This window comes from Grampus griseus, assembly GCF_964374135.1.
Source record: "Grampus griseus genome assembly, chromosome: X".
Taxonomy (NCBI): Eukaryota; Metazoa; Chordata; class Mammalia; order Artiodactyla; family Delphinidae; genus Grampus; species Grampus griseus.
In genome coordinates this window covers 129,879,270-129,897,997 of record NC_138999.1, presented here as the reverse complement: position 1 = coordinate 129,897,997, position 18,728 = coordinate 129,879,270, and the positions used below count along the sequence as shown (strand labels likewise).

The 18,728-nt window shown below is 51.3% G+C and overlaps 2 protein-coding genes across 2 annotated transcripts in view; one reads left to right on the top strand and one right to left on the bottom strand.

Annotated features, from left to right (window-relative positions):
• Positions 1–7,498: 7,498 nt before the first annotated feature.
• Positions 7,499–18,728, top strand: part of TEX28 (testis expressed 28) — a gene marked incomplete at both ends in the record, with an annotated part of 60,426 nt that continues 49,196 nt past the window's right edge. Inside the window, 3 exon segments of the mRNA XM_082646933.1 lie at positions 7,499–8,045; positions 8,048–8,184; positions 8,188–8,333. Of these exon segments, the coding sequence (XP_082503059.1) occupies positions 7,499–8,045; positions 8,048–8,184; positions 8,188–8,333 (830 nt within the window).
• LOC309839449 (paraneoplastic antigen Ma6E-like) lies at positions 11,244–13,736 on the bottom strand (the record flags this gene model as incomplete). The annotated part of the gene is made up of 2 exons (XM_082681197.1): positions 11,244–13,084; positions 13,373–13,736. 2 exons carry the CDS (start codon positions 13,734–13,736, stop codon positions 11,244–11,246), a joined length of 2,205 nt encoding a protein of 734 aa, XP_082537323.1.

Here is an 18,728-nt window from a genome sequence, read left to right as displayed (position 1 = left end):
CAATATGTAAATCTTTTCCTTTATGGCATTTTAGTTTGAGACTTGTTCAAAAAGGTGTTCTCCACAGAGAGATTATAAACACATTTCCTATTGTGTCCTTCTGATACCTTTCGAGTTTCATATTTACATTTAGTTCTCTATTCTGTCTCGACTTTATTATTGTACGTGATGTGAAGTAGCGCTCTAATTTAGTTTTATTCAGATAGCCAAGTATCCCAAGACCATATTTATTTTTCGTTCCCAAAATTTCTTAGCTATTCTTTTGTGTTTTGGAATTAGCTAATCTAACATTCATAAGACATTCCCATTGGGTTTTTAACTGTTATTTCATTGAATTTATAAGTTAATATGTAGAGGGCTGACATATTTACAGTATTGAGTCTTCTCAAGGACATGGTATACAGCCATTGATAATCACATCTTATTGCCATCCTATTTTGTATTTTCTACTTAACCTGATATCTCATTTCTTTTTGTTCCTCCTTTCCTTCCCTTTTTTGGATTAATCAAGTTCCTTTTTTTCTGCCCTTGATTATTTGGATGTTATTTACCTGGCTTTTTTCTACTGGTTGCCTTGAATTTTTTTTCACCAACATATTCTTCTGTCAGTTTTTAGTTTTATATGATATCTATAAAATTCCTCAATAGAACAAGTCATTAGCAAATTTTAACTTTCCCTATTAGCTACTTTCTTTAAAAATACTTAGTTCTTTCATTTATCAGTGCTACGTATGAACATTGTTTAAAGCAGGGGTCAGCGCACTGTTTCCGTAAAGGGCCGTATAGTAAATATTTGATGCCACATGTTCTCTGTTGTAGCTGCTCAACTAGACCTTTGTTGTGGCACAAAGGTAGCCATACACTATATGTAGATTAATCATTGTGGCTGTGTGCCAGTCACACTTTGTGGACACTGAAATTTGAATCTCATATAATTTTCACATGCCACAAAATATCCTCCTTCTTCTGATTTTTTTCAACCATTTAAACACGTAGAAACCATTCTTAGCTCACACCTGTACAAAACCAGTCCGTAGTTTGCCAACCCCTGGTTCAAAGAGTTAAATGGTTCTACAAGGTTTATTACAAAAAATAGCGATCTCTACAGGACTTCCCTGGTGGTCCAGTGGCCAGGGCTCCTCACTCCCAATGCAGGGGGCCCGGGTTCGATCCTTGGTCAGGGAACTAGATCCCACATGCTGCAACTAAGAGATCGTATGCTGCAACTAAAGATCCTGCATGCTACAACTAAAGATCCTGCATGCTGTAACTAAAACCTGGCACAGCCAAATAAATATATATTTTTAAAAAATAGCAATCTCTTGCTTCCACCCACAGTGGTCCATCCATTCCCCAGAATCAACTACATTCAACCCTTTTAGCTGTTTCTTTTGGCATTTACCTCTAGTTCTGTAAATAAGTTGTTTATAGTGCTGTTTCTTTATTTTTTAGATTTTGGGAATTATTGATTGACTTCTCACAGTTAAAGATGATGATGTAGCTCTTTCACCACCCCCATCCTTCCAGTACAGTATACAATCATCTGCATTAGATTATTCTTTGATGTTCACGTTATCAAGTCTACAGCAACTCTGATGACTTTTCCTTTCTCTCCTGATGTTTTGTTTTCCTTAGAGTTAACACTTGTCTCTCCCTACCCCGTGTTGCTTGTTCTCTACTACTTATTATAGGTCAGCACTTCCCCAAACTGGCTATATCTCCTCTCCAGCTGCTGAAAGATGTCCTGCATATTTCATTCACTTGGAGCACTCTCTCCTGGAGCCTTTTGACTTGCCCTCCAGGCCCACTGCCCAGCTGCCATCATCCTGGAGATTGCACTTGCCTTTCTTTTAGCTTGGGGCCCCAGTTTCATAAATCCCATCTCTACCTCTGTCGTAGGTTCCTGTCTGGTTTTGGTGGCACGTCTTCTCTAGTAGCTTCCAGAAAAAGAATGCAGAGGAAGTAAACTATTTGAGTTCTTTTATGTTAGAAAACGCCTTTAACCTAAAAATTGACAGTTTGGTTATAGAATTCTAGGTGAGAAAATCGTTTTTCCCCCAAATTTGGAAGGCATTACTTCATTGTTTTCTAATTCTTAGTGCTTCACTGAAAAGGCTGAAGACATTCTGTCTTCTGATTCTTTGAATGTGACCTTTTTTTTTTCTCTCTGACAGTTATTCTCTCGGCATATTGAAGATATTATTCAACTCTTCAGGATTTCATTGATGCCTTAGAGAAGGCAGCTTTCAGTCTAAAAGTCATGGTTTTAAAGGTAATCAACTTTTACAATCTGGCTGCTTCTAAGATCTGTGTCTAAGTGTGGATCTATTTCCGTTTTATCCTGTTTGGGATCTCTTGAGCTTCTTTTTTTAAAAAATTAATTAATTAATTTATTTTTGGCTGTGTTGGGACTTCGTTACTGTGCATGGGCTTTCTCTAGTTGCGGCAAGCAGGGACTACTCTTTGTTGCAGTATGCGGGCTTCTCATTGCGGTGGTTTCCCTTGTTGTGGAGCACGGGCTCTAGGCATGCAGGCCTCAGTAGTTGTGGCTCACGGGCTTATTTGCTCCGCAGCATCTGGGATCTTCCCGGACCAGGGATTGAACCCACGTTCCCTGCATTGGCAGGAGGATTCTTAACCACTGCACCACCAGGGGAGTCCCTTGGGCTTCTTGAATTTGTGGATTTATGTCTGTCATCAGTCCTGGAAAATTCTTAGTGACTATCTCTTAAAACCTTGCTGTTACCTTAGTCTGTCTTCCTGAGGCATGGCAGTTAGATTTTTTGTTAGATTTTCTCATTCTATCTTCTGTGTCTCCTATTTTTCAATTTTATTCAAATTTTATATTTCTCTGTGCCTCTGTGCTGCATTCTGGATGCTTTCTTTAGTTCTGTTTTACAATTTACTAATTCTCCAGCCATTTCTTATCTGTGATTAAACCATCTCTTGAACATTTAAAAACTTAAAAAATTTGTGAAATCCATGCAGAGAAAGCTTTCAACAAAATTCAACACCCATTTATGATAAAAAAACCTGCAGAAAGTAGGCATAGAGGGAACTTTCCTCAACATAATAAAGGCCATATATGACAAACCCACAGCCAACATCGTCCTCAATGGTGAAAAACTGAAACCATTTCCACTAAGATCAGGAACAAGACAAGGTTGCCCACTCTCACCACTCTTATTCAACATAGTTTTGGAAATTTTAGCCACAGCAATCAGAGAAGAAAAAGAAATAAAAGGAATCCAAATTGGAAAAGAAGAAGTAAAGCTGTCACTGTTTGCAGATGACATGATACTATACATAGAGAATCCTAAAGATGCTACCAGAAAACTACTAGAGCTAATCAATGAATTTGGTAAAGCAGCAGGATACAAAATTAATGCACAGAAATCTCTGGCATTCCTATACACTAATGATGAAAAATCTGAAAGAGAAATTAAGAAAACACTCCCATTTACCACTGCAACAAAAAGAATAAAATATCTAGGAATAAACCTGCCTAAGGAGACAAAAGACCTGTATGCAGAAAATTATAAGACACTGATGAAAGAAATTAAGGATGATACAAAGAGATGGAGAGATATACCGTGTTCTTGGATTGGAAGAATCAACATTGTGAAAATGACTCTACTACCCAAAGCAATCTACAGATTCAATGCAATCCCTATCAAACTACCACTGGCATTTTTCACAGAACTAGAACAAAAAATTTCACAATTTGTATGGAAACACAAAAGACCCCGAATAGCCAAAGCAATCTTGAGAACGAAAAATGGAGCTGGAGGAATCAGGCTCCCTGACTTCAGACTATATTACAAAGCTACAGTAATCAAGACAGTATGGTACTGGCACAAAAACAGGAATATAGGTCAGTGGAGCAGGATAGAAAGCCCAGAGATAAACCCACGTACATATGGTCACCTTATCTTTGATAAAGGAGGCAAGAATATACAGTGGAGAAAAGACAGCCTCTTCAATAAGTGGTGCTGGGAAAACTGGACAGGTACATGTAATAGTATGAAATTAGAACGCTCCCTAACACCATACACAAAAATAAACTCAAAATGGATTAAAGACCTAAATGTAAGGCCAGACACTATCAAACTCTTAGAGGAAAACATAGGCAGAACACTCTATGACATAAAGCACAGCAAGATCCTTTTTGACCCACCTCCTAGAGAAATGGAAATAAAAACAAAAATAAACAAATGGGACCTAATGAAACTTCAAAGCTTTTGCACAGCAAAGGAAACCATAAACAAGACCAAAAGACAACCCTCAGAATGGGAGAAAATATTTGCAAATGAAGCAACCGACAAAGGACTAATCTCAAAAATTTACAAGCAGCTCATGCAGCTCAATATCCAAAAAACAAACAACCCAATCCAAAAATGGGCAGAAGACCTAAATAGACATTTCTCCAAAGAAGATACACAGATTGCCAACAAACACATGAAAGAATGCTCATCATCATTAATCTTTAGAGAAATGCAAATCAAAACTATGAGATATCATCTCACACCGGTCAGAATGGCCATCAATAAAAAATCTACAAACAATAAATGCTGGAGAGGGTGTTGAGAAAAGGGAACCCTCTTGCACTGTTGGTGGGAATGTAAATTGATACAGCCACTATGGAGAACAGTATGGAGGTTCCCTAAAAAACTAAAAATAGAACTACCATACGACCCAGCAATCCCACTACTGGGCATATACCCTGAGAAAACCATAATTCAGAAAGAGTCATGTACCAAAATGTTCATTGCAGCTCTATTTACCATACCCGGGACATGGAAGCAACCTAAGTGTCCATCAACAGATGAATGGATAAAGAAGATGTGGCACATATATACAATAGAATATTACTCAGCCATAAAAAGAAAGGAAATTGAGTTATTTGTAGTGAGGTGGATGGACCTAGAGTCTGTCATATAGAGTGAAGTAAGTCAGAAAGAGAAAAACAAATACCGTATGCTAAGACATATATATGGAATATAAGAAATAAAAAGGTCATGAAGAACCTAGGGGCAAGGTGGGAATAAAGACACAGACCTACTAGAGAATGGATTTGAGGATATGGGGAGGGGGAAGGGTAAGCTGGGACGAAGTGAGAGAGTGGCATGGACATATATACACTACCAAATGTAAAATAGATAGCTAGTGGGAAGCAGCCGCATAGCACAGGGAGATCAGCTCGGTGCTTTGTGACCACCTAGAGGGGTGGGATAGGGAGGGTGGGAGGGAGGGGACGCAAGAGGAAAGAGATATGGGAACATATGTATATGTATAACTGATTCACTTTGTTATAAAGCAGAAACTAACACACCATTGTAAAGCAATTATACTCCAATAAAGATGTTAAAAAAATTGTGAAATCCGGCATATGCATATAAAGGTGCAGAAAACATCAACATTTAGTTTAGGAAGTAATGTTAATGTAAACACACATTTAATTGCTATTCGGATCAAGTACACTAGCCTCCTCATGTCTCTCCAATCACCATCCCCTTCTCCCACTCTAGTGGGAACCACTATCGATGTTTATGCTACTGAAGCCCATGCTTTTCTTTCTTTTTAAAAATTAATTAATTTATTTATTTTTGGCTGCATTGGGTCTTCATCGCTGCTTGTGGGCTTTCTCTAGTTGCGGCAAGCGGGGGCTCCTTTTCGTTGCAGTGCACAGGCTTCTCATTGTGGTGGCTTCTCTTGTTGCAGAGCACGGGCAGGCAGATTCTTAACCACTGTGCCACCAGGGAAGTCCCCATGCTTTTCTTTACAGCTTTACTTCCTTCCTGTGTATGCATCCCTAAACAACATCATTTCATTTTGCCTGCTTTTGAACTTTATATCAGCAGAACCATATATAGTATGGATTCTTCTGTGTTTGGCTTCTTTTGTTCAACATTATGCTTGTTCATTCATGTTTTCAAGGCTGTAGTTTATTTTTATTGTTGTATAGCAGTAAACTGTTGAATATATTACAGTTCACTTACACATTCTATGATGATAGGCCAGGTGGGTTGTTTCTAGCAGCTGGTTATTGGGAGTATTATTGTACCTGCCTTTCAAGGATATATCTAGGAATGCAACTGCTGGGCCATTCAGTATGGATGTCTTCAACTTTATGATATTACCAAATGCTTTCCCAAAATATTTGTACCAATTACTCTCCCACCAGGAGTGATTGAGGGTTCCTGTTGCTCCATGTCCTTTCTGAGATTTATTATAGTTTAAGTTTTGCCAATCTGCTAGGTGCATAGTGGTATCACATGTTTTTTAAAATATCAAGGAATAATTTGCATAGAATAAAATACACAGAACCAAAATATCTATTACACTATAATCACTCCTTGCTTCCCACTGGGAGAGCATTTGCAGATTGAAAACAGTAATGAAGGGCTTCCCTGGTGGTGCAGTGGTTAAGAATCCGCCTGCCAATGCAAGGGACACGGGTGCGAGCCCTGGTCCGGGAAGATCCCATGTGCCGCGGAGCACCTAGGCCTGTGTACCACAACTACTGAGCCTGCACTATAGAGCCCGTGAGCCACAACTACTGAGCCCACGTGCCACAACTACTGAAGCCCGTGCACCAAGAGCCCGTGCTCCACGAGAGAAGCCATGACAATGAGAAGCCCGCGCACCGCAATGAAGAGTAGCCCCCGTTCGCCGCAACTAGAGAAAGCCCGCGCACAGCAACGAAGACCCAACGCAGCCAAAAATAAATAAACAAGTAAATTAATTAATTAAAAAAAACAGTCATGAAGGTGCTTTTAGTTAAAAAGTAGAAACAGAACAGAGGTTCCACCTGTCTTGGCCTCACCTACCTCTCCTACCTCATCCTTGTCTACTGTACCATGGTCTCCTGTGTTCCAGTTAGGCTGCTATGTCCATCTTTATTTTAGAGATGAGAAAACCGACCCTCTGAGCGGTTTATTAACTTACTCAAGGTCTCAAGAGTGGTAGAGTCGGGATTTGAACTGGGCTCTATCTCCAAGGCTCTTACTATTATCCTTCACCATGCAACAGACTCATTTGTTTGTGTTACAGCAGAACTGTCCACCCTAGGCTGTCAGCTCTGTGAGACCAAGGAATATGTCTGGCTTCTGTACCACATGGTAGGCGCTCAGGAAATATGTGTTGAATGAATGATTAGATGAAGGAATGAACCTGTTAGGATGCAAATCTCCCTGCCTATCTCTTCTATCCATCTGGCAGTAGCAATACAGCAAGCTGTATGGATTAATGGAAATGAGTTTATTCCATGCTCTACAAGAACAGTTCTCTATAAAACGAGACCCACTGTTGGTAATTCTTGGAAGAGAAGTCCAAGAACAGACAGGGCAGGTGTGGAGGGGGTTGCTAGCCACCTGGAGGTCATAGTGAGGTACACCCATAGAGCAAGGAGCCAGGTGCTGAAGAGGAGGGGAGAATGTCCAGTCTGTGTCGGGCCCACCTCAGATGCACAAATCTTGCAAATGAAGTACTTGCGCATATGCATAAGTACTGTTATAGAGTGGAGCAATTTGTGTCTAATTCTCCCACCATTTGCATCTCACAGAAGTACCTGTTTTGTGATTCTCGTTTCCCAATGCAGGCGGAATACACTAAGAGCCCAACTGCAAACTTCCCCTCCAATGTTCTGTCCTGCAGATCCCTGTCATCCAGTAAGGCTGGCCCCAGTGGCCCCTCCAGCCTCTCAGATGGGGAGCTGGCCCGGAACTTACAGGACAGCGTCAAGCACCGCATCCTGTACCTCTCAGAGCAGCTGAGAGTGGAAAAGGCCAGCCTGGACAGGAACACTGTGGGCTTCCTCAAGCTGGTGTCCACAGCTGGCCGGCAGCAGGCCCCCCACATCTGGCAGGCCTTAGAGAAGGTGAACCAGCGTGCCTCTGCCACCGTTGCCCAGATTGAGCGAAGGCTCCACCGGTGTCACCAGCAGCTGCAGGAGCTGGAGGAGGGCTGCAGGCCCAAGGGCTTAGTGCTGAGGGCAGAAAGCAGCCTGGGGTACAACCGTGAGCAGCCCAGCGAGAAGGCTCTGTTTCAGAGTCCCCCAAGCCAGGTGCGGAACACTGCCCATCCACCGACCTGTTTGATGTAATTAGACACCTCTCTCCAGAGAGTCACTCCGCAGCCTTGCAGCAGGGGAGGTCCTCGGAGACCAAGCATGGGGCCCAGCTGTGAGCCCTGCTGTGGCAGACGGTGAAGGAAGAGCGGATCAAAGTCAAGACATTCCACCTCAGCTTGCAGGTGTCCTATCAGAGCCTCAGGGAGCGGTATGTGACCAACCTGCAGGCATCGCTGGAGTCCCTCTGGGAGGGGAAGTGCAGGTGAGGCGGACCCCTTGGCCGCCTGAGCTCTGGGGTGGGTGGGGGGTGTCTGTGTTCCTCTCATCCCCTGCCCACCGTGCACGCCTGCCTGGCCCTCTCCTGGCCAATGGGGCTCTGACTGGGCTCACACCGGCCTGCGGTGGCGGGGGGGCCAGCAGATGCCTATCGTCAGCCAGGCAGGTGTCCGCTGGTCCCCATGTGCCGGAGAGGTGTATGATGCATGACTGGAATCGCCTTGCCAGCCCTGGTTCCTTCACCTGGGCTCATGGCTAAGTTGGGGCACAAGGTCCTGTGTGGGTTATTTGTTCCAACAATGACTGGCTTCTGCAGAGTGCTTCCCCCCGCCCCCCTGCCCCTGTGTGGTGGGTTGATATTATTTTCATCTAAGGTCAGACTAGGGCCCACCAACAGAAAAAAAGGTGAACTCAGTCTCTCAAAGGACCCCCCCATTTCTTTTTTTTTTTTTTTGCAGTACGCGGGCCTCTCACTGTTGTGGCCTCTCCCGTTGTGGAGCACAGGCTCCGGACGCGCAGGCTCAGCGGCCATGGCTCACGGGCCCAGCCGCTCCGCGGCATGTGGGATCTTCCCGGACCGGGGCACGAACCTGCGTCCCCTGCATCGGCAGGCGGACGCTCAACCACTGCGCCACCAGGGAAGCCCTCCATTTCTATCTGGACACTTCCTGGGGTCCCAGCCGCCCTCAGAGGTGCCGTACACCCTCCTCTGCATTGAATAATCCTTACAGCAGCTTCACCAGGCAGGGAGGGATTCGCTGAGATGAGCCCACATTCCCAGCACTTTCACGGAAGAACTCTGCAATCCCTTTAGCATCTGTGTGTTTGTGGGGAAGTGGTGATGGGAATCAATCGTCTTGTTTTCACAGAGAAATCCTACCCACATTGACGCCACCTGACAAATCCCTCAAGAGCAGTTAAGGAGTACGAAGGTTCAACCCATGGTCAAATAAGGTAGCCAGTGAGAATTCAGATTTCTTTTGGAGGTGATTTTCTTTTTGAAATTTTGAATTTTATTTTATTTTTTATACAACAGGTTATTATGAGTTATCCATTTACGCATATTAGTGTACATATTCAATCCCAATCTCCCAATTCATCACACCCCCCGCCCGCCCCCACCATTTTCTCACCTTGGTGCCCATATGTTTGTGCTCTACGTCTGTGTCTCTATTTCTGCCCTGCAAAGCGGTTCATCTGTACCATTTATCTAGGTTCCACATATGTGCATTAATACACGATATCTGTTTCTCTCTTTCTGACTTCCTTCACTCTGTATGACAGTCTCTAGATCCATCCACATCTCTACAAATGACCCAATTTCGTTCCTTTGTACGGCTGAGTAATAAATAATAGTAATAAAGCTCTTCTTCACATGGACTGGTTTCTTGTCTAGCTGTATCAACTAGCCATCTTCTCACATGGCACAAGAGGATGAGGCAGCCGTCTGGGGCCTCTTTTATAAGGGAGGTAATCTCATTCATGAGGGCTCCCCCCTCATAGGCTAATCACTTCCCAGGGCCCCACCTCCAAACGCCATCCCTTTGGGGGTTAGAATCTAACAGGTGAATGAGGGGGAGAGGTTTACAAATATTCAGTCCATAGCAGTGTCTGTCCAACTATTGTTGCTCCTATGTTCCCTTTTTCCTGCTGAGATAATCAAGGTTTTCATTTACATTTTAACTTCTCTACTGCCTTTTTAGGCAATTATCAGTTTTCGCTAAAACTTTACAATTCACCTATGAAATGGAAGAAAAACCCTCACGATGTCTGGGTCTGCAAAGTGCCTACCTTACCCTCCCCCCGGAGAGGTGTCCCATGGGTGCTGAGCAGGAATCGGACTCTGGACCCCCGCCCTCACCCGCAGCAGCCCTTTCCCTCCATTGCCCACAGCAGAGGCCAGACTCAGATGAAACGTTCAGGGAAATTTATTAAACAGAAACATTGACTGAAACCATTGAACAGAGGGCATAACAACACACAGAGGAACTTCTAACGGCCACCGGAGCTCACGGGTCCCGGCCCCACCCAGGGTCCTCAAAAAGGTGCCTCCGCTACACCCCACCCGGCGGCCCTCCATCTCCCCACAGTCTCCCTTCCTGAGGGCCCCGCGGGTGGCCTCTCGCCAGGAAGATGGGCGCCAGCCATGCCCGCTCCCCCCAGGGCAGACCCTCCATTTCTGGCCCACATGCCCGGGGCCTGGCCCTGCCCTATGGCGGGCACAGGACAGTCCCACAGCAGGGCGCACACCACCGAGCCGGGGACGTGGAGTCCCGAGGAACAACGGGGTGGCCCAGCAGAACACAAGCCCTGGGGGGCCTCCCGCAGACCTCCTGCAGCCCCGGTCAAGGTCTTCCTTCCGAAGGTCGCAGGTGGGATCCCAGGTCCTGGGGTGGGCGCTGGCTGTGACCTCGTCCATCCCGTCCTTCCCGCCGGCTCCTGGGACTGGGCTCGGGGTCTCCACGCCGCGCAGGGGTTGGGGGAACTGCTCAGAGGAGAACACATGCACATTTCCACAACAACAGGCAGCGCTGGGCCTGAATCTATGCCCAGAAAGCACACGTTGAGCTCACGACACTGGCCCACAGAGACCAGAGCCTTGGCTGGCACGTGGCGCACCTCAGGGCTCTGCGGGGGACGATGGCTAGGGTGTGTGTGTTGGGGGGAGGGGAGCGGGGACTGGGGGTTTCCTTGACACCTGGGTCCTTCTGGGGCCTACAGGGACACATTTGGGCTTGCCAGTACAGGGAGCAACCTGCCCCAGGGGATGATGAATAGGGGACCCTCTCAGGAGGGAGGCCCAGGCACCTGGAGTGGCCCCTAATATGGGGCCAGTAGGCTGCCAGGCCTGGCCTCCCCCTGCCTCCAAGCGTGGGGGCCCTGGGGCCTGCTGAGCCTAGTGGCCCGAGGTGGACCCCGGGGGGCTCATCTCTGCAGCCCCGTCCTCATTTCCCGGCTCTTCTGGGATGGGCTTGAGCCCCTCCTCGGGGGTCTCCTCGGCCTCCTGGCCTCCTGCCTCGGCGAGGCCCTCTGGCTCCCAGCCAGGACCTCCTGGGGCCACCGGGGAAGCACTGCCCATCCGGCCAGGCATGGGGACCCCGGGGGCATCTGAGGGTCCTGCCTGACCTAGGCCCGCAGGGGCGGCAGCACTTCCATCTTCCTGAGTGGCCGCGGACGCCTTGCTGGTCTCCCCAGGGCCAGGGGCTGCCCTGGCGGCACCATGGTCTTCAGGGGCTGCCCTGGCGGCACCATGGTCTTCAGGGGCCGCCTCGCCAGCCTTGGCAGTGCCGGCAACTGCCGCACTGGCCTCCTCACGTGCCGGGTGGTCCTCGGCGCTCCCTTCCTTGGAACGGGCGGCCTGGGCGGTGGTATCTTCACCATGTGCAGTGGTGCCTGCGGTGATGGCCTCATGGGCCGGGGCGGCCTGGGCGGCTGCTGCCAGGACTGCAACGTCCACACGGGCCTCTTCCTGCCCTGGGAAGTGCTCCCTGCTAGCCGGGTCGGCGTCCCAGGCCTCTGTCTTCTGGATGAGCCGCAGCATCCCCGCAAAGCCGGGAGGCCTCCTCATCAGCCGCCTCCGCCTCAGCGTGTCCCGGAGCGTGTCGTTCAGTCGGGCCCGCGTCAGCACCTGCCGGGCGCGCGCCTGGTCCGCCATGGCCGGGTGGATGGCCCCCTTCTCCAGGGCCGACTGCAGCAGGCCTTCCAGGCGCATCACGTACGCAGAGAGAGTCTCCTGGGGCCGCTGGGCACAGGTCACGAACTTCAGCCGAGCACTCCCCCGGGGGTCCTTGTTCCCAAACACCTGCACCAGCGCGGCCAGGCAGTCCTGGGCAGCCAGCTCGGGATCTTCCGCCAGGAGGCCGCGCAGGAGGTCCAGCGCGGGGCCGCGCAAGCTCTCCACCAGCCTCCTCCTCCTCTCCCTCTCAGACACGTGGCGCCACAGGTGCAGCGTGTGGCTGGCCTGCTCCAGCCAGCTCTCAGAGGACCCTTCCCCGTGGCCCGGCTCTTCCATCCCAGAGAAGGTTCCCAGCTCCTGGTAGCCCATGCTGTCCAGCACGGGCTGTGAGGCCTGCCTCCACTGCTGGGTCCCGGGCCCTGCCTCACCCATGGCGCCTGCCGCTGTCACAACTGCTTCCTCAGGCGCAGCCATTGCCCCGCCCGTGGGTTCTGCCATACTCAGAAGTCCTGCCACACTCAGAAGTCCTGCCACGCCTGCAACATTTCTGTAACCTGCAGCTCCTTCCTCATCTGCCTCAGCTCCTGCTTCACCTTCAGCTCCTGCTTGACCCTCAGCTCCTGCTTGACCCTCAGCTCCTTCCGCACCTGCAGCTCCTTCCGCACCTAAGGCTTCCTCCTCACCTGTGTCTCCCTCCATACCTGCGACTCCCGCCTCCCCTGCAGCTTCCTCCTCCCCTGCAGTTCCTGAGTGACCTGCAGTTCCTGCCTCACCTTCAGCCCCCTCCTCACCTGCAGCTCCCTCCTCACCTGCAGCTCCCTTCTCACCTGCACCTCCCTCCTCACCTTCAGCTCCCTCCTCACCTTCAGCTCCCTCCTCACCTTCAGCTCCCTCCTCACCTGCAGCTCCCTTCTCACCTGCACCTCCCTCCTCACCTTCAGCTCCCTTCTCACCTGCAGCTCCCTTCTCACCTTCAGCTCCCTCCTCACCTTCAGCTCCCTCCTCACCTGCAGCTCCCTTCTCACCTGCACCTCCCTCCTCACCTTCAGCTCCCTTCTCACCTGCAGCTCCCTTCTCACCTTCAGCTCCCTCCTCACCTTCAGCTCCCTCCTCACCTGCAGCTCCCTTCTCACCTGCACCTTCTTCCTCACCTTCAGCTCCCTCCTCACCTGCACCTCCCTTCTCACCTTCAGCTCCCTCCTCACCTGCAGCTCCCTTCTCACCTTCAGCTCCCTCCTCACCTAAGGCTTCCTCCTCACCTGTGTCTCCCTCCATACCTGCGACTCCCGCCTCCCCTGCAGCTTCCTCCTCCCCTGCAGCTTCCTCCTCCCCTGCAGTTCCTGCCTCACCCGCCCTGCCAACCACTGCTTGTCCCTGGGGCTGCGCAGGGAAATTGGGTCTATCCTGTGAATCAGCATCAGGGGCCTGGGGCAGGCAGACCACAGTCCAGGGCCCTCCCTTGCCTGGTATTTGGCGGGGGAGCAAGCTTCGATTTAAACACTCAGCAAACTCGACCAGGGCAACACTCGACCCCAGCTCCTTTCTGTAGACCTTGCCCAGCACTCGGTATCTGCCCAGGGAATGCAGGGCAGCCTGGACAGCCTCCTGGAATTCCTGGTCTTTGCAGTCATCTGGGATTCCCAGGATGAGCAGAGATCGCTGAGCGTTCACGCCCATCGACCTGCACCAGTCCCGCAATACCGCCAGAGCCATTGCCATCTTCGAGTACCTGAGGGTGGGGGGAAGCGATCAAACAGGAGTGCACAGGCTGTTGAAGTGTGGGAACCGGCCTGTGGGTGCAAAGAGGAGAGAATCATGTTTGTGCCACACAGCCCACCCTAGTGCCCCTCACAGCAGCAGCCTGGAGCACCTCCCTGCCCTGTTTGGTTTGTTTGACTTTAGGACACTTTTTTTATAAATTACATTTATTTACAAGATAGAAGGCTAGGGACTTCCCTGGTGGCGCAGTGGTTAAGAATCCACCTGCCAGTGCAGGGGACACAGGTTCGATCCCTGGTCCGGGAAGATCCCACAAGCCGCGGAGCAACTAACCCCATGCTCCGCAACCACTGACCCAGCGCTCTAGAGCCCACGAGCCACAACTACCGAGTCCACGTGACACAACTACTGAAGCCCACATGCCTGGAGCCCGTGCTCTGCAACAAGAGAAGCCACCGTAATGAGAGGCCGGCGCACCGCAACGAAGAGTAACCCCCGCTCGCTGCACCTAGAGAAAGCCCGCGCGCAGCAACAAAGACCCAACGCAGCCACAAGTAAAAATACAATTTAAAAAAAATAACAAAAGAGCACTTGTTGCGTACGACTCAAGAAACAATAATAAAATAAAATAAAATAATTTTTTTAAAAAAGACAGATAGAAGGCTCGTCACCTTTTCTACATTCTGGCCTCAGTTTTAGGAAGCTGCCTTTTTCCCAAGGAATTTTTCAAGTCTTCCAATTTGTTAGCATAAACATTTCCATAATGTCCCATAATATTCCCCTATATCCTCTTTGTTAATGTACATCTGATCCGTAACGTTGGCCCTCTTTCATTCCTCATATTGGGGATCAGCGTTCTTTCTATGTTTCCGTGATTCATCGTTCTAGGACTTGCTCGGTTTCCTTGCTCTTTTGAAAGAAGCACGTGGCTTTGTTCACCGTGTCCATAATTTGCTTTCTATCACTGATTTCCTCTCTTAGCTCTCTTATTACTTCATTTTATGTTTCCTTTGCTCTTCTTCTTCTAGCATCTCTAAATGGACTGTTAGCTCACTGATTTTATGTCCTGACTCTTTTCTAACAGAAGCATTTAGAGGAATACAGTTTCCTCCTGTCGCTTTTTGCTGCCTCCCACTAATTTTGGTAAGTTGTGCTTTTTTAGTATTCACTTGGAAATATTTTCTAAGTCCCTCTGTGATTTTTCTCTTTGATCCATGGGCTTCCCAATATTTGAAGATATATTATCATTAGTACCATCAAATAAAATTCCCCCGTGATGAGAAAACTTATCATGTAAACTTGCAATACTGCTAAATTTATGGAGACTGTTTTACAACTCTGGTATGGCGTGTCCGGGTGAATGTGCAAAGCACCCTCGTAAAGAATCTGTGTACTCTGTGTGGAGGCCAGGGCCTTGCCCAGCCCACCCACCTCTGCAATTCCTGTGCCACCCGGACAGAGGCGACCTGAAGCTCTCGATGCCTCATGCAGTGGGCCAGAGCCCCTCCCTGGACCGCCACAAATCCATCTGCCATGGCCAACAGCCTCCACCAGATCACAGCAGCCCCAGCGCCTCCCCCTCTCAGCTTCACTTACGCCCCCCCGTGGCCAGGTGGCTCCTCCCCGACCCCTCGCACTGCATCCCCTCCATACACCCTCCCCCCCCCACCAGCTGGTGGCGCTCCGCTCTGGGCCCTGGAAGCCGGGCGCCCCGCCATGCGTAGAGGTCAGACTGCCTCTCTCACCTCCCCACACCGGGGAGTCCTCCCCCGAGCACACTCAGCGCCAGGGGCTCTCGCTTCTCGTACCCCAGACGCAGAGCCCACCCGTCTTGCCCCCGCCCACCCGGGAGCCGGAGCCCCCTAACTGCCACGAGCGTCCTCCCCCCCCACCCCACGCCCCACACCGGCGGGAGCTCCCCTAACGCCTACCGCACCCGCGCCCGGGAGTCCTCCCCATCGACCCCCGCCTCAGCCAGGAGTAGCTCCCCCTTCCTCCCGCCACACGCAGCAGCCGTTAGCCCTCCCCTCCCGTCTCGGCCCCGGGGGTGCGGCCCGCCCTTCCCGTCCTCCCCGTCCTCCCCACCCCCACAGCCAGTCGTCCTCTCCTCTGGCCCCCAAAGCCGGCCCCACCCGACCAGTAGGAAGCCCTCCGCTCAGGCCCCCCCCACGCTTAGCCATTAGCCCCACCCTCTGCACCCCGACTCCAGAACGCCCCCCACCAGCCACCCCGGAAGCCAGCGGTCCTCCCCTCTGACCCGCTCACTGGGGGACCCTTCCCTCAGCCCCCCTTCAGCCCGCTACCCTCCGCCGCCGCTCCCCCACTCCCAACCGAGCAGCCCGTAGCCCTCCCCCGACCTCCACTCCTTCCCGGGGCCCCCGGTACCTGCGGAGTCCAGCCCCCGGCAAAGCCCCCGCCTGTCTCCTGACTCGCTCTGACTCTGTGGATGGCTCCGGAGTCCCGCTCACGAGGGGCTGAAGAGCTCGTCTCAGCAGAGCAGCCAGGAACTGTGCCGCCGACTGTCCCAGGCACTCTGTGCGAACGCCACGTGGGCTTCCGGGTGCTCCCGGAAGCCCCAGGAAGATGAGGGAGAAAGTTCTAGACGTCTCTTTACCGAGAAACTGGTTGGATCAGAAGAGCACGTGAGGAGGCGCTCTGCTACGGAAGCAGCAGTAGCCATGCGCACTGAGGGCCTGAGGTCCCAAGGCTTGGCGCCTCCGGAAGCAAAAGACACGCCCATTGGCCTTCCACCAATAGGAAGGCCTCCTGCGAGGCTGCGGAGTTGGGGGAGCGAACTTGGCGATGCAGAGCCCGTTGTGGCAAGTACGTCCATTTGTCTTTACAGGTGGTTTTCTACTGTGATTGATAATGTCATAAACCTATTGTTATTTCTTTGGTTTGTTTTAACTTTTGAATTTTATTTTATGTATTTTTTTATACAGCAGGTTCTTATGAGTTACCCATTTTATACCTATTAGCGTACATATGTCAATCCCAATCTCCCAATTCATCACACCCCCCGCCCGCCCCCACCATTTTCTCACCTTGGTGCCCATATGTTTGTGCTCTACGTCTGTGTCTCTATTTCTGCCCTGCAAACCGGTTCATCTGTACCATTTATCTAGGTTCCACATATGTGCATTAATACACGATATTTGTTTCTCTCTTTCTGACTTCCTTCACTCTGTATGACAGTCTCTAGATCCATCCACATCTCTACAAATGACCCAATTTCGTTCCTTTGTACGGCTGAGTAATAAATAATAGTAATAAAGCTCTTCTTTATATGGACTGGTTTCTTGTCTAGCTGTATCAACTAGCCATCTTCTCACATGGCACAAGAGGATGAGGCAGCCGTCTGGGGCCTCTTTTAGAAGGGAGGTAATCTCATTCATGAGGGCTCCCCCCTCATGGGCCAGTCACTTCCCAGGGCCTGAGGGAGGACTGAGGGGAGCCTGGACCCCAAAACAGAGTTGGCCCTGGGAGGCCAAAGGGCGGGATGAGCACGTGCAGCACTTCCTGACATCCGGGTCTCAGAGACGCTGCGGAGGGGAGTACGGGGCGGGGTCTCAGAGAGGCTAGGGAGGGGGTATAAGGGTCGGGGTGTCTGGTGAGCACGAGAGAGAATCCCAGGTCTTCCGTGGAGTCAAGGTGAGGGCCCTGAGGGAGGACTGAGGGGAGCCTGGACCCCAGAACAGAGTTGGACGTGGGAGGCCATAGGGCGGGATGAGCACGTGCAGCACTTCCTGACATCCGGGTCTCAGAGACGCTGGGGAGGGGGAGCACGGGGCGGGGTCTCAGAGAGGCTAGGGAGGGGGTATAAGGGCCGGGGAGTCTGATGGGCACGGGAGAGAATCCCAGCTCCTTCGTGGAGTCAAGGTGAGGGCCCTGAGGGAGGTCTGAGGGGAGCCTGGACCCCAGAACAGAGTTGGCCCTGGGAGGCCAAAGGGCGGGATGAGCACGTGCAGCACTTCCTGACATCCGGGTCTCAGACACGCTGGGGAGGGGGAGCACGGGGCGGGGTCTCAGAGAGGCTAGGGAGGGGGTATAAGGGGCGGGGTGTCTCATTGGCACGGGAGAGAATCCCACGTCCTCCGTGGAGTCAAGGAGACGGGCCTGCGGGAGGACTGAGGGGAGCCTGGACCCCAGAACAGAGTTGGCCCTGGGAGGCCATAGGGCGGGATGAGCACGTGCAGCACTTCCTGACATCCGGGTCTCAGAGACGCTGGGGAGGGGGAGCACGGGGCGGGGTCTCAGAGAGGCTAGGGAGGGGGTATAAGGGCCGGGGAGTCTGGTGGGCACGGGAGAGAATCCCAGCTCCTTCGTGGAGTCAAGGTGAGGGCCCTGAGGGAGGTCTGAGGGGAGCCTGGACCCCAGAACAGAGTTGGCCCTGGGAGGCCAAAGGGCAGAATGAGCACGTGCAGCACTTCCTGACATCCGGGTCTCAGACACGCTGGGGAGGGGGAGCACGGGGCGGGGTCTCAGAGAGGCTAGGGAGGGGGTATAAGGGTCGGGGTGTCTGGTGGGCACGGGAGAGAATCCCCGGTCCGCCGTGGAGTCAAGGTGAGGGCCCTGAGGGAGGACTGAGGGGAGCCTGGACCCCAGAACAGAGTTGGCCCTGGGAGGCCATAGGGCAGAATGAGCACGTGCAGTACTTCCTGACATCCGGGTCTCAGAGACGCTGCGGAGGGGGAGCACGGGGCGGGGTCTCAGAGAGGCTGGGGAGGCAGTATAAGGGTCGGGGTGTCTCGTGGGCACGGGAGAGAATCCCAGGTCCTCCGTGGAGTCAAGGTGAGTGCCCTGAGGGAGGACTGAGGGGAGCCTGGACCCCAGAACAGAGTTGGCCCTGGGAGGCCATAGGGCGGAATGAGCACGTGCAACACTTCCTGACATCCGGGTCTCAGAGACGCTGGGGAGGGGGAGCACGGGGCGGGGTATCAGAGAGGCTAGGGAGGGGGTATAAGGGGCGGGGTGTCTCATTGGCAC